Source organism: Pseudorasbora parva, chromosome 8, assembly GCF_024679245.1.
Source record: "Pseudorasbora parva isolate DD20220531a chromosome 8, ASM2467924v1, whole genome shotgun sequence".
NCBI lineage: Eukaryota > Metazoa > Chordata > Actinopteri > Cypriniformes > Gobionidae > Pseudorasbora > Pseudorasbora parva.
The window spans coordinates 16187845-16204985 of record NC_090179.1 but is presented as its reverse complement, the minus strand read 5'-3'; the positions used below and the strand labels follow the sequence as shown (position 1 = coordinate 16204985).

The 17141-nt window shown below is 38.2% G+C and overlaps 1 protein-coding gene across 2 annotated transcripts in view; it reads right to left on the bottom strand.

Moving 5' to 3' along the window:
* robo1 (roundabout, axon guidance receptor, homolog 1 (Drosophila)) overlaps positions 1 to 17141 on the bottom strand; it is a 368894-nt gene that overhangs the window by 314996 nt on the left and 36757 nt on the right. For both annotated transcript variants that reach the window (XM_067450215.1, XM_067450213.1), the window contains exon 2: positions 12227 to 12363. In XM_067450215.1, coding sequence (XP_067306316.1) covers positions 12227 to 12320 — 94 coding nt within the window. In that variant the 5' untranslated portion in view covers positions 12321 to 12363. The remainder of the gene's footprint in view (positions 1 to 12226; positions 12364 to 17141) is intronic.

Sequence of the window (17141 nt, the reverse complement as noted above, 5' to 3'; positions counted from 1 at the left end):
GATTTTGTTCTCTTCGACTTCGATGGAAATTCTGCTTTATTTGCAAATGTTTTATGCAATATTTCAATTTTGTACAAACGTTAAAATGTCAACTTTGAATGGAAACAGCTAGTGACACAGGGGTCATACTGTTAACAAAGGTTTAATATAGAACATCTGACATATCAAATGTAGGTCTTTAAACATTTAAGGGCAATAAAAATGAACAGCGGACGCTGATTTTTGCATGATTTTTTTTTTTTTTTTAAATACTACACCACACATGAGAATATAACTCTGATTACAGCGCTCTTCTTCATCGGACCCTAAATTGATGAATTACTGCTCATGTTGTGATTGAAAAAGTACACAAATGTTTCTTTCAAACTAAATTAAATACAATTAGAATAAGGCACAATTTAAAATAAGCCTAAGTTACACACTGAAAACAATGGTAATGACTTAAAGGGGACCTATTATGTGCTCAAGTCTTTGCTTTGTTTTTGGACTCTACTAGGTTTTCATGCTTGAATTTTCATAATAACATTATTTTTCACACCTTCTATATTATTGCAGCACCTCTCTTCCCATTCTGTCAGTAACGCAGTTTAGTTCCGCTCACACAAAGTGTGTTGTGATTGGTCAACCGTTTCCAGAGCGTTTCAGAAAGTTCTCATCGCTTACCAAAACCACAAGTTTCAACACACAACCAACATTAACATTGTTCATTCTCAGACAACAACATTACACACTAAAGAAAGACAAAAATGTAAAAAAAGCATAAAAGGACCCCTTTATTTTAAATAAGCACTAGATTAAACTGCAAACTACTGGTTAAACATAATTTAACCCCTTACATTCAAAAGCTTACGAACTCAAGATTCATCCTGTGCAAACCACTTTGAAATCGGACCATTTTGCGTTAGCATGGAAACGGTGCTCTAAACTATTCCAGCGGGCTCCTCCCCAAGTGGCGTCATCATGTTTCATATTTATTAAACTACTTTATAATAAAAACCTTTTCTAATCTTGACAAAACGCATATCGTCGGAAAGGTCTGAGTCTCACGGTTCTATATCTGCAAACTGTTTTGTGATATTTACACAAAAATATATACATTTGACACAGGAAATTGCATTAAAAAATATCAATGGAGTTTCAATGACACCCGGTGGCCTAAACAAAACGCCTAAACAAAACCTCATGGGAAATTTTTGTGATATCAACTTCAAATTTGGAACACAAATTGATTAGACATATGGCTTTGATTTGATAGTAATTTTAGAGTACACAATATTTTGTAACATATATATTTATATTAAATATTAAATATCTACTACAGTATATTTGATTTACAGTACATTTAAACTAACATAACTTTTTTATACTTTAATTTTTTGAAGATTTAATTGATTTCACTTGAGCAATACTCTGTTGACTGTCTTCTTTAAAATGAGACCAAACGTATGTCTATATTCCAAAGCATTCTTGAATTGCAACCATGTAAGTTTGGACAGTGAATTTTCATGTATATTTTCAAAAAGGGGGGTGACACTTAAGGGGTTAACTAGTCAAATACATGCTATTTTTAGATGCAGCTGTTTAGTGAATTCACAGAACTATACATTCTGATATAAATGGAAAAGTTTTATCATGTCAAGTCTGGTTAGGACAAAGTATATACGTGCAAATTGCAGAACTTTCCAAATAAACCTGCCAGCCTGTAAATATCTTCTATATCAGACATTTTTCTCACTAAATTACAGAGGCGCTTGCCTCTGCATTTCAGTGCTAAATGACTTTCGTAGAACTTTCCATTTGTTCCCTCTATATTTGTCTATATCAATCCCGGTCCACTCCAATGTGTTTCAATAATGGCCCTGTCCCCGACAAAAGAGAAATGAAAATATGGCACTGAAATCAACGTTTTTCAAACAAACACAATTACAAGGCAATTTGTAAAGTGCTGTGCAAAGTAATGTTCAATTGCTCTTCTCCAGAGGTGAAGGCCTTGCGAGAAGCGTTCCCATAGCCGTGTGATTTGTACCCGTCTCATTGGTAAAAAGCTTTCCTGTGCCGTGTGCCAAGAGCGGACATTACCAGTTAAATTGCACATCATTTAGGTGAATGGTGTATCTGAACAAGTGGAGATGATGGCTTGGATGAAATCGGACAAACTCGGCTTCTTTGAGGTGATTGGTTTATACAGCCCTCGGGGGGAAACAGTTTGCTTGGTTAAAAATAAGGAGTGGAACAGAATATTGACGAAAATTATTTAAAGGGGCTAAAAACTGCTGTTGTGATTGAATGAGCTAAAACATAGACGATTTGACAACCTTATGGATTCAAAACAATACCGGAATAAAGTACAAACAAACAGACAATACCAGGCTACATGTTAATGCCTAAAATCAGGTATGTCTAAACTGTTTACTGAATAGTTAACAAGTTTCAGTTTGTTCACTGCTGTTTTCTAGAGCAAATAAATATACCATAGGTCATTTAAAATGAAAACAAGACTGAGCTCATGTGCTCCTAACAAATTAAGATCATAAAGACCCTACTAGAAATGTCTCTCTACTGCAATATCTTTAATAAACACCTAAAAAAAAAAAAAATGTTCAAAACTTACATATCTATAACCAACCAGAACATTTCACCTTCTCACCAGCAAACCAACACCTGACTAAAGCTGCCCTAAAGTATGGCAATCAATAAATCCATAAATATAAAAATAAAATAAACATAATATTACAACATTTCAAATCTCTCATTCCTTGCCATCTCTGAAAAGACAAGCCAATGTTGATTCTTGTTTTATTACGAGCTCTCCTCTGTTCGGCATTTGTTTACAACGAGTGATTCCCTGAAGGTTAGAGTTTATCCCTGTTTATTCCCTGAAGGTTTATCTCCTTTATCAACCTTTCTCGCTCGTTGTGACCATAGACTGTTATAAAATATGGACGTAGTGTCCGTGATGTCACCCACAGGATTCCGAAGAGCAGTTCTGAAGCGTAAAGTAGGGTCGACCTGGTTGTTGTCACTTTGCCAGCACAAAATCACATGTGAATTAATTGAAATGCAGTTTAAGTCAATTCCGTATTGGCTTCAACAGAAACTGGGGGAGGTTGCCACTTGGTTGTGACAACTAACCTCTGCCACTCCGACCGTCAAAGAAGCCAGAGCAACTTTTCTCTATTTATGAATATCCCAACATCAGCGTATTGATTCATGATTTGGATCGCCAATGTCACGTGATTTCAGCTGTTTGGCAGTTTGACAAGCGATCCGAATCATGAATTAATACGCTGATTCATAACTGTTTGAACCTTTATTTGAGGTTTAAAAACAATGGTGGAAGAGAAGACAATGCTGAATAAAGTCGTAGTTTTTGTTATTTTTGGACCAAAATGTATTTTCGATGCTTCAAGAGATTCTAAATAACCGACTGATGTCACATATGGACTACTTTGATGATGTTTTTATTCCCTTTCTGACATGGACAGTATAGTGTGCATACACTTCCATACGCTCTCAGACTAAATATAAAATATCTTAAACTGTGTTCTGAAGATGAACGGAGGTCTTACATTGTAGAACAACATTCGGGTGAGTCATTAATGACATACATTTAATTTTAGTGTGACCTAGGGCTGTCAAAATTGCTCAAAAATGACATTCGAATATTCCCTCTAAAACAAACACAAATATTCAAACTATTCGAACATCTGGGTGCGCATTTTGTCAATGACGCGCATTACGTCAATACAGGACAAATTAATACAGAGACATTAACTACTTGTATAGTTTGTCTATTTAAATTTATACATATTTGACAACGTATTACTTACACAAAAACAAGTAGATTGTTATTATAAATTATATAATTATTATTTATAAAAATTAACTAATGGCCAAGATCGCAGAGCGTAGACCTCTATCTCTCTCTCGCCCTCACTGCGGATAACGGTTTAAATGAACAAAATTTGAGTGCTGATCCAGAGTTTTGTGCAAGCAATTTAAGGTCGCGAGACTCGCAACTCTTGTCCCAAATATAGCAGGCTTCATTCAGTGATTGAAACAAATATTATTATTATTAATTAACAGCATATTGAACGCCCTGAGCGAGCTGTGCTGTGCTAAACATGGAGCTTTTTCCTTGACATGGTAAATAATCACACCAGTGGAAGCAGTGCATTTATCCTTAATTCATGCAATATCACTTCAGTCAGTACAGTAGCCTACATTTTAGTAATGTTTCTATTTAACGTAAATAAAATGAGGCATGGTGTGCTAACTGTATCTTATAGCTTGCATATAACTTTATCTCGCGGCTCAACAATTTTACCTCCTACCGACCAAAATCCAACGTACTTCCAGACATGGCTTTTTAGATTATGGAGTTAAAATCTCTTTCTCTGCTGCGGTCGAGTTGGGCTCTGCACTTTCTGCCATCTTCCCTGCAGGACGCGTCCACTTTCAGCAGTGACAGTGGGACTCCTGTGACCTGTCCCTGAACCCCCATGCACGCGCTAACTCGCAAAGCAGACAGCCACGCCTCTACTACCGCGGCGGGGGTTTTCTTTTCCGTTTTTTTTTTTTTAATTCGAATATTAATTTTCACCTTTAAAATTTGTTTTTTAAAAACTATTTGAATATATATTGGAATTTAGAATATTCGTTGACAGCCCTAGCGTGAACTAACTATTTTTAAACAAAACAAAAAATACATAGTGTACATTTAACCACCGAATAGAAAACTTATTTTAAATTGTAAGCAAATTTTAAATCTTACCAACGCCAAACATCTGAACACTTATGGTGAAGCAACATGATGTGTGCAACATAATAAAAAGTTCTGATTAACACCTCAGGTCAGGTAAATACTATATAAGGCAGTAACAGGAACGTTTTAACTTAACAGTGGTGGAAAAAACCCCATCAGCCTTGGGTAAAAAGCCCATGAGAGCTATAGTGATATTGTGTAGATATAGAGTCTACAATAATATGAAATAATGATGCAATAAATAATGGCACAGGTATGGAGGAAAGTACAGTATGGTGCTATTTGTTGCTATTTACTGCTTCAGTGGCATTCAGCGAGTACGAGCCGGTCATCTGCGATGTGAATGTATTCTCCTTCAGGCTGTGTTCAAGCCAGCACCTGTTATAAAGTGCAGCGGTCGTCTCGCACAATTGGCCCTGTAATTTCAAGAAAGGTCACAGCGGCTGTGGCATAATTCAATATTCTTATAGTGCTGCTGTATTAACTACATATTTAATCACCATGAGTAGGACACTGACGGAGCATCTTGGTGTGGCAGGGCAACGGAACATATGCAGACCAAAGTGCTGCTGTCAGCAACACATGAGGGATGAGTACGCACCTCCTTCAAGAGCCTGGTCCCATGATGCACAGCTACCAAATCTGCTGTGTTATACGTTTGGTCAGATATCCAGCTATGACCCATAGTCCACCTGTATTTTTTTCCTTCTTTAAGCCCCCTTTCCTCATTGACTCACATAGAGGTGTAGATATTATAGCTAGAGATGTACATAAATAGAAATCAGATTATTAAATATAGACCAGGAATATATATGAGGAAGCCTGACGTGATTATCCGAATGCGAAGAGAAAAGGTTTTGTATCAACCTAAAGGGGGTTATTTTGAAATAATGACTACATGTTATTTTATCCCACATTTTTCACTCTTACTTACCAAATAAATAAATAAATGGAAATTAAAAATTGATTTGAGGTCAAATTAGCTGAGAAGAAAGTGTCAACAGAGTGATAAGAGAAAGTGCATTACTACATCTGTGTATGGCACAGCCACTGTATGTAGGAAATGATTTATTTCAGTGAAATTAGCATCATTATACAAAAAACAGCAAATGACCGATCAGAATCAAGTTCACCACAGAGCTGTGTAATAAATACAGGGCTGCACTTTATTTTGACATTCCACTGACAATAATACTATACTACAACTCTCTTTAGAGTATTAATTAAGCATTAGTTGACTGGTAGGGTTAGGGTTAGGATTTGTAAAGTTATAGTCAGTAAAATGTCTGTTGAGGAACCAGCACAATAAATAATTATTAAGCAGACAATCTGCTAATATACTAATTAGAGTTTGTAGACATGTAGCAACGTTAGTCTACTAAATAATGTCTAAAGTAGACCATCAAAATAAAGTGTTAGCCTACTAAATATTGATATCATAACACAACCAACTTTTTGCCACTTTTATAGTTTGACACAGCAGCGAGAAGTTAGAAAAAGGGGCAGAGAAGAGATGGGAAAAGGATTGAGAAGTCACATGACCTGAAAGCAAACTTATGATGCTTCTCTGAGACACGTTTGCGAACAGGCCATGTCTTTCACAACCAATAGACCTACATGAATATTAGTAAAGGTACATTGATGGAAAGTCATGGAAGTTCATTTTAAAAATAGGAGCGGATGGCACATGAACTAATCCAATAACTTCACAATCAAGTCATTCAGACTGCAACTATAAGTGATCCATTTTAAATGATTCTAAAGAACAAATAGTTCAAAAATTATTATCAAGATCTACTTACTATCAACTTGCATTTGCAGTGATGTTTTCTGTGGTTTACCATAATAAAAGTAGCAAACGTTTCTGGAGTAGAATTGAAGAAAAATATGGTAGAGCGAACATTTATACTGAAAGGATTAGTTCACTTTAAAATGAAAATTACCCCAAGATTTACTCACCCTCAAGCCACCCGAACTGTATATGACTTTCTTCTTTCTAATGAGCACAATTGTAGTTATATTAATAAGAATTATTTTATTTTATTTGTCCTTTATTTGACAGGGACAGTGGACAATAAAATATTACCCCAGAATTAGCTACAGAGCTAAATTTCATCTGTAGTTTTAATTTTAAACTGAACTAATCCTTTAATTGTAATATTATACTCCTGTTTCTACTTAAAGTAATCAAGAATTAAAATGTACAACATAGTATACTTAAAAAACTATGGTAACTATAATATGGGGAACACATATTGACTATTAGCTACGACTTTTACCTCAATAAACTCCAAATTTACTGTTAATTAACAATTAGTAAAGTAGTTTTTGTAACAAACAAGTTTAGGTATTGGGTAGGATTAAGACATTAATAAGTGCTTTAAAAGTACTAATAAACAGCCAATATCCTAATATATGCATGTAAATAGTGAGAATTGAACCCTAGGAAGATTTCATGTGTAAAGCACCATTCAAAACAACAGTTAGTTGACCAGTGTGGTGTACATCTTTTTAAACATACGAACAGCACAAAAAAACATATATTGCACACCAATATTGTACCACATAGAGACGTCTGACCTAAAAAAAAGGAAAAAAAGAAATGAAAAAAATATGAGTTTTTAAAAGAGATTTGAAAGACCCCAGTGTGGAAGCTGTTCTAATATTTAACAGCAAACTGTTCCAGGGCCTCGGAGCCATCACTGAAAAAGCTTGATCTAAAATAAAATGTTACCAAAACTACCATTCAAAACTTGGCATCAGTAAGTTTTTTTTTTAAGGAATTAAGACTTTTTTGAGCAAAAACACATTAAATTGAAAAAGTCACACTTAAGACATTTATAATGTTACAAAAGATTAATAATGATTTTGAACTTCCTATTCATCAAAGAAACCTGGAAAATATGTAATAGTTTCCACAAAAACATGAACTTTTCAGAATCATAAATGTTTCTTTAGCAGCAAATCATCATATTACAATGATTTCTGAACGATCATGTGACACTAATGATGCTGAAAATACAGCTTTACATCACAGGAATAAATTACTTTTTCAGATATATTCAAGTATTTTTTATTTATTTATTTTTTACAATATTACTGTTTTTTAATGTATCTTTATCAAATAAGCCCAACCTTGCTGAGCACAAGATACTTCTTTCAAAAACATTAAAGGGGGGGGTGAAACACTCAGTTTCAGTCAATCTCATGTCAATCTTGAGTACCTATAGAGTAGTATTGCATCCTTCATATCTCTGAAAAGTCTTTAGTTTTATTTTTATTTATAAAAGAAATATGGGCTGTACCGAGTCTTTCCGGAAAAAAACGAGCGCCTGGAGGCGTATCGTGTGGGCGTAGCTAAAGAATGACGAGCGTGCAAAGCGGTGACGTCCTCAAGCGTGGAGAAACCCATCGCTATCGATCTCAGCTAATACAGATATGATCCAGAATCATTTGGAGGCTGAAATAAATTGAACAGGAGAAACAGCAGCAGCAGGACGTCCGTCTCTGTGGTATGTACTGTATTTAGTGTCCTGTCAACATTTGTGTGTGTTTACTCGCAGTTTATGAGGACATGATTCGGTTTATGGACTATTGTATGCGACTAAACCTTAGCAGTAGCAAGCAAAACGGTTTTGCACGTCAGACTAGTGTAACGTTATACATAGAACAACAATGGAGTAACCGTTAGCGCATTTGAATGACGAAGATGTTTACTCACGCGACGAGCCAACAGCACAGACATTTGAAGCAGTTTTACTCACCGGCTGCTTCCAAAGCAGGACCGAACCTTTATCGCTGGGACGGCTCCGTCAAAAACACACTTCTTTGGTATGATTTGGTAAAGTCCTGACAGCAGTGAACGGTGGAGATCCACTTTTGCGACGCGACTAAAGCGATGTTGTGAAGCTTCCCGTCATTTCTGTGTTCAAATCGGTTCAAATGCAGCGTTGCCTTCCCGGAATGCTGTGCTGAAGCGTTGAAGTCGCTCGACGTCACCCATAGGAATAAAGTGGAGCGCGGCGCGCGTGTTCACGGATGACTGGATCTGCACCTGAGAGAGTGTTTATGGGCGTGCATTTCCTCTCTCGCTCTAGTCACGCGCGCACGCACCCTACCGGGAGAAGAGCCCATACGGCCCATACAAGGACCTTCCGCTCTATTAACGTCAAGTCGAGCCATACTCGAAAAAAAAACTCTCCGAAACTTGTGAGAAACCGGAAGGAGTATTTTTGACAAAGAAATACTCCATCAAACGTCCAACATTAGTTTTTGAAACTTTGTCTATGTTTAGGATGGGAATCCAAGTCTTTAACAGTGTAAAAAGCTCAGTATGCATGAAACAGCATTTCACCCCCCCCCCCTTTAAGAAAATCTTACCAACCTCAAACTTCTAAATGATAGTGTATATCAGGACATGATTATAGCCATCAGGACTTGCTAGGATTGTAAAAAGTGAGAAAAGCCAGACTAAAGATGAATTTGCTAAAAGAAAACCAAATCATAAATAGCTATTAGCCTATTGGTTAACATTAACACGGCCTGAATGACGTCAACAGAAAAAAGGAGACTTGTGTCAGAGGAAGACAAGATCCTTATATTTTCATTAAAGATTACAAATGCAAACATTTGTTTTTCATTCAAAATTGACCAGGAATGTGTATTAAAAATGTAAACAGGGTCCATTTTGATTCCAAATTGACTATACGGTCAGTAACGTCAGGGGAATTGATTGTTATCATACATTGATGCATGAATGTGCGTCTGTATCTAGTTCTATAACACAGCATGAAAGCAGTTCCATCAAAGTAACTTTGAGATTGTCAGGTGGTTAGAAAATGCAGCCCACTGTTCATTGTGCGGTGGCGGCATCTGTTTTCAGCCCAGCGGCGGTTCCTGCGCGACGCATCAGGTGGGGTGAATTGGACTTCGGGAAAGAAGCGCCTGGCTCAGCCCTGTTCATTAACGCAGCTATATCGGGCTCCAGCTATCAATGCAGGCTCGCAATGAGCAAAAGGCATCACCGCATGCCAGCTCGAGACTGAAATTACAGCCGCCTCCAACGGCACACCAGAAAAGAACATTAAACCCAGAGAGACGCGCACCAACAGACCTAGCTGACAAGTAAATTGTTTCTGAAGCAGCAGGCAAAGGAATACAACGAATGGGAGAGGAATGAAAGGAGGGAGAGTAAACAAGTGAGGAGAAGGAATCATAACAGACAGGAGTGTGAGGCAATAAAGAGGAAAATGGTTGAATAAGGGGGTGATTTGGGGAGGTATCATCCTGGTTGAGGTGAATTAGGGAGAGAAAGGCTAGAAACGAAGATGCGGAGGGCCAACGTGAGGGCTCCTTGCAGAAGTCGGTCATGATGAATCGTGGGAATAAACTCTGCTTTACAGGGAATGTACAATATGCCGCTAGCAATGAAGAAAATAATGGCATGCTCACTCAGGTGTCTTTATATAAAACTATATGAAATGAAAAATAGGAGTTTAATAGGAGTAATTCAAGTTCCGCGTATCCAAGGCACAAGCTGTAAAAGGCACAGCGCTGCTCATTTGCATTTAAAGATACATGCACGAAAACAGCTTTTTGCTTCAACTCAAAAATGGACATTTAAAGCATTGTATAATAAATTATCTGTGGGGTATTTTGAGCTGAAACTTCACAGACACATTCTGGGGACACCTGAGACTTATAGTACATCTTGTAAAAAGGCCCCCTTTAGTAATATTTTACTGTTTTTTTGTTCAGATAAATGCAGCCTTAAGCCGCGACAATTTGCACGTTTAACGCCAAAGTTTAACACCTCGTGACTAAACAAAGGGCACCAATGTGGGTGTGCACACCGACGCATAAAATGCCGGGTGTAAAACGACTTTATTTAGCATTGTCTTCGATTTCGTGTTTGTTTTCAATCCTGATGTCACATATGGACTACTTTAATGATGTTTTTATTCCCTTTCTGGTCCTTCTGGACATGGACATTATACCGTACATACATTTTCAATGGAGTGACAGAAAGCTCTCGGACTAAAATATCTTAAACTGTGTTCTGAAGATGAACGAAGGTCTTACGGGTGTGGAACGACATTAGGGTGAGACATTAATGACATAATTTTCATATTTGGGTGAACTAACCCTTTAACGTGCCTGGAACTGCTGAAGTTACAGTAAAACACAACTGCGCTCAGGCACAAAGCGGCCTTACAGAGCACACATTGATAACAGAAGAAGACGACGAAGAGGAAGTCAGCAGACGAAGAAGAAAATGCAACAAGGCACGATGTAGAGCTGCTGGTCTCTTTGGTGTTTGAACACAAAGAACTTTATGACAAACATCACAGCGACTACAAAAATCTCCATATGAGGGAGTTGTTATGGAGAGGAACTGCAGATCAAATAGGATTTGATAGTGACTTTCATTTCACGAGGAAAAAAAATTAAACAAGCACCATCTACTGTCAGGGAGCAAATTTGCACTTTCACTCAGCGCATCGCCAGTAAATAGCTTAGGATGCTACAAAAAACATCTTTAAAAACGCTGGTGATAAGCGTCTGTGATAACCGTCCCAGTGTGCAAAAGGCTTTTAATGAGTGTAAATCCAAAATGGTGGTGGTGGGGGGCAGAAGTGGTTCATTTGATTCCATACAACTTTAACGGTAACACTAACTAACGTTAATAAAGATTAAAAATACAGTAACAAATGTATTGCTCATGGTTCGTTCTTGTTAACTAATACATTAACAAATGAAACCTTATTATAAAGTGTAACCTATTTAACTACGCAAGACAAGTCACATGGACTATTTATCACGGATGTTGCATTTTCATAATTTTGTCTAAAATAGACTGTTTTCTAAATAGACTGATAGAACCAGTCCCAATTTAGCCGGGATAAAAATGTATCTTTCGAGTCAACATGAGCCTAACTAAATGATGTTAGGGTGAACTGTCTCTTTAAATGCTCAGTAGTTTTATGTAGTCTCACATTATTTAATGTTTCCGCATCATTTCTCAAACTCATGGTAAAAGGCACATAGGCAGAAGATAGCAGTCACTCCTGACTGATGTCTGTCGTTTATCTTGAAATCCTCCTTTCGTTCAACATTATTCATCATTCCCCTGAAATAGAGAACCAGTTGATCTGACAATCCCTTGAATGGTGTCCATCACACAAACAGACAGTTCATCATATGACTGGAAAGACAGACGAGACAGGGAAAACACACAAGAGCCAACGTGGGAAAAGCACATAAGCCTGCACTGCAAAATATAAGAATAATGTTTTTTGGGAGGTTACTTTGCAAGTGCTCGCATAAAAATAACTGTGTTTGAAAGTTCAGGTGCAATTAGTCGGCTTATGTGTCTATTCCACATAGCTTGGAAATAAGATGGGAATCCACATCAGCACCTGGGAATAAAAAGCACACAACACACGGCTCATGCACGCTTACCTGGAACCAAAGGACCCTCCGACAGCTCCGAATGGACAAACTGCAGCAAGGTGAAAATGATGAGGACTGTGGCGCCTGACCATGTGACCTGCATGATTCTTACAGAGATGGCATCCCTGGTTGTCTCCGAGATTAATCTAGACAGACAAAGAGAAGAAGAAAGGAATTAAATGATGGGAACTTAACATTTTTGGATGAGATAAGCGACAATTCATTGAAACAATGCCTATAATGTTGTGCATTTTGTGGTCCTGAAAACTGAAAGACAAAAATCCCATTCTCTCATGCACCAGACTTATTTCGATCAATGTTCAAGGCTGATTTGAGATCTCATTCCGTGTAGGAATATTGCCTGTTGGTGCAAAATGAATCTATTGGTGCTTTAACTCAAGCAGAATACAAGTGCACTGAGATTGTGGCCAGCCCAGCCCTGTCTGAAACCCAAAATGTTTGACAAAACACAGTAAAATCTGATCTAGAATTATAAATTAACTTTAGGGGTAAACCTTCGCAAAAGTGCATAGGTCATTTTGGTCGCACAATATTGAGATTTGTCTTGCTTAACCCAAACTACTTTTAACCCCTTTGCACACAAATTAAATAGATTATATAACAAACAATATACACCTCTACCTTTCTAAGACACTTCCTAATTCAGTTTAACCATAATGGCTTGTTTGTAGCAGACACTGTAAGCTTGTTGACTGAAAGGCTTTATTCTACTCTTATCGTAGGACGCACAATAAACATTCTCCCAGTCTCCATTTGGACCATTTCCTGGACACAGAGCTGAAACCGAAGCGGAGAGCTCTGCTATCTGAGTGGAGCAACCGGCCGTCTCATTGTCACACTCGTACCTTATCATCCTTTATTTCCCGTAGTGTTCTGGCAGCCTGATTGAATTATTGTGCCTAACAATTGCATAATTTGCATGCCATGATGACAAACGTATTCGCTACAAACCGGACAATCTAGAGCGAGTTGCATTTATTTTCGACTCTTGGCTTTTCTTTTTTTTTCTCATTCCCTCATTCCCTCATTCACAAAACACTCAGGCCCGCTTCCTCCAAGTATTCTGTGGTGGACACAGGAGGGTCGGATTGAATTCTTCCAGATAATTGTGTCAGATAGGCAGCCAAAAGCGCCTTTCACAAGCGATCAGATAAACACCCAATTACCAGCGGTGAGATGCCACTGTCGGCAGGGCAGAGGAGGTGCGCCGCACCGAGATGGCCTCCTCACCTGACACTCTACAGCAATGGATTTAGGCGGAGAAGACAGCTGAGAGTAATTATTCAATTCTGTTGATTAATGAATACAACCACTGAAGATAATGGAAGATTTATGTGTAGCACCTCCTCTTTCCAAATGACATGCACATGGATTGGGCCAATCAGCGACCAACAGACCAGAGCCTACGAAAATTAGTTTTCAACCATTTTCTTCAGTTTATCTTTGCACACATGAGCAAGATGTTGCATACATGTATGCAATATGTAATACCGAGGTGAAATCAGAAGTGCTGCGTGAATGAGCGTGTTTACATGACATCAATGTACTAAAACTGGAAACGGATCCACAAAAAATGAGTTTTCAACCCTGTTTTATTTGAAAACTCTGTTCATGATAGTTTTGATAACGTTGTCGTCAGTATATGTGAAACATGCGTGTCATACGAGTCATCAAGATAATATAAATCATGTTTGATAATATGTGATCATTATCGGTCAACATTTAAAGGAACAGTTTACCAAAATATATAATTAAAGGGTTAGTTCACCCAAAAATGAAAACTCGTCATTAATTACTCACCCTCCTGTCGTTCGACACCCATAAGATCTCCGTTCATCTACGGAACACAAATGAAGATATTTTTGTTGAAATCCGATGTCTCAGGAAGGCCTTTATTGACACCAATTTCATTCCCTCTCTCAAGACCCATGAAAGGCACTAAAGACGTCATTACAAAGCCCATCTCACTACAGTGGATCAACAATAATTTTATTAAGTGACGAGAATAGTTTTAACGACTTATATAGTGATGGGCCGATTTCGAAACACAGTGTCTTGAAGCATCGGAGCTTAATGAATCAGCGTATCAATTCATGATTTGGATCACATGTCAAACCACTAAACTTCTGAAATCATGTGACTTTGGCAATTCAAATCATGAAATCGATAGTGTGAAGAAATCAATCAACTCTGCGAACAGTTATTAGAAAATGGAAGACATACAAGACCACTGATAATCTCCCTCGATCTGGGGCTCCACACAAAATCTCACACCGTGGGGTCAAAATGATCGCAGGAACGGTGAGCAAAAATCCCAGAACCACACGGGGGGAAATAGTGAATGACCTTCAGAGAGCTGGGACAAAGTAACAAAGGCTACCATCAGTAACACACAACGCCGCCAGGGAAGTGTGGAGTGTGCAATGTGCAATGTGCTGTGCCAGCCATGTCCTCCTGCTTAAGGCTGTACATATCCAGGCTTGTCTGAAGTTTGCTAGAGTGCATTTGGATGATCCAGAAGAGGACTGAGAGAATGTCATATGGTCAGATGAAAACAATATAGAACTTTTTGGTAAAAACTCAATGTGTTTGGAGGAGAAAGAATGCGGAGTTGCATCCAAAGAACATCATATCTACTGTGAAGCACGAGGGTTGAAACATCATGCTTTGGGGGCTGTTTTTCTGCAAAGGGACCAGGACGACTGATCCGTGTAAAGGAAAGAATAAATGGAGCCATGTATCATGAGATTTTGAGTAAAAATCTCCTTCCATCAGCAAGGCCATTGAAGATGAAACATGGCTGGGTCTTTCAGCATGACAATGATCCCAAACACACTACCCAGGCAACGAAGGAGTGTCTTCGTAAGAAACATTTCAAGGTCCTGCAGTGGCCTAGCCAGTCACCAGATCTCAACCATTATAGAAAATCTTTGGAGGGAGTTGAAAATCTGTGTTGCCTGGTGACAGCCCTGAAATATCATTGCTATAGAGGAGATCTGCTTGGAGGAATAGGCCAAACTACCAGCAACCTTGTAAAAACCATGTAAAAACCTTGTGGCAACTTACAGAAAACATTTGACCTCTGTCATTGCCAACAAAGAGTATATAACAAAGTATTGAGATGAACTTTTGTTATTTACCATAATTTGCCAATAAATTGTGATTTTCTGGATTTTTTTCCCTCATTCTGTCTCTTATAGTTGATGTGTACCTATGATGAAATTACAGTCCTTTCTCATCTTTTTAAGTTGGAGAACTTGCACAATTGATGGTTGACTAAATATGTTTAGTGTGTATAAATATAATTTATACACACTATAAATGATATAGTAATATACTGTGTGTGTATATATAACCCACATTGAATCATGAACTTTTGAAGTTTACCATGAAGTTTAAAATAAAGCTAAATATTAGTCAGAATATCCTGTTATATCAGTCATTGGAATTGGCCATTAAAAAATCCTTATCTGTCAATCACTAGTCCACAACCAGGCACAAACCACACTGATTAACAAGTTAAAGAAAAGAAAAAAACAGAGAAAGATACAAGAAGAAAAAGATGAAGACATTTCAGTTTCCACAACAAGTACATTCTGAGGAAAAGTTCCCGTGTTTTGGTATTCCTGGCTTGTTTCTACTTCTGCTTTTGGAGTTTCTTTGTTGTTGTGGGCGACATGAACAAAGTCAAACACCTATCCCGACCCTTCACGTACTGAGGTTTGCCAGACACTGACTAAACTGTCATTTCCTTTACACACTGCTTTCATTTTGAACATGACATGACACCATTTCCACATGAATAGGTCTCCTCACATCTCACGAGGGGCGTCTGGCATGTTAAAGGTGGAGGCATATAGCAGGTAAATTATTGCAGGAAAGTGTTCAGAGGGCTCGGAGAAATCAAATGCACTTCAAATTACCTCTGACAACACCCACTGTTCCTTTCAGCTTAATCTCTCGCCTTTCATCTTCCAATTTCTGCCTTTGGAGCTCCCCGTAACTTTAGCCCGGGGAGCCAGATGCTACGAGAGCTGGGGAGGGGAAGAAAAGAGAGACAGAGAGAGGGAGAACAAAGAAAGATAAGGAAGAGATGGGCAGGAGGCTGATATTGCAGTGCAGTCGACTAATACAATGGTCTGCAATTGTTAAGCTAAAGAAAAACCAAAATGATCCTCTATTTTCTTTATGGTCCAAATGGAAAGGCAGAATGATTTGGGTGAGGAAACAGAGGTGCACAATTTCTCTATCATTATCGTTATCTTTGCCTAATGCAGACTTCTCCCCACAGACCACCAGGTCTACTGGGAAGGAGGCTGGTGGTTCAATTAGCCTGACCAAGACCTTTTTTGAGGGAATAATGCAATGCTCTAACAGGAGTATGCAATGGCTGTGCAAGCCATAAGGAGCAGAGCATTCTACAGTCACACGCTTACGTATTCATACCTTGTTCATGCTCTAGAGCTACATTGTGCACTATCTGGACGACGCAGATGCCGTCCCCTGGGACTACAGCCAGGACAGTGAGTAAACACATATTCGCCTATTGTTCATGATTTCCAGGCATTTCAGCAAAACCTCCAGCACTGCTTTTGCACTGGCTGTTCCTCCTCCCGGTTCATTAATCTGAAAGCATTCTGTGTGGATTGTGCAGCATTTAATCACATATTGGAGCCATGGCCTAGAGGTAAATACAAACGCTCGAGAACAAGCAAGGTTGGGCACTTTAATTGAGAAGGCTTTTAATATTACTGAATTTGAATTGAGATATTCAGGATAAAGAATTTAATGTATTTTAAAGGCAAAATCTGTCATTTCTGCACCACTTGCATCACCAAACACAGAAAAATATAGCTGCAAGCAGCCATTAAGGGACCAAGCAAAAAAGACATGATAAATTATG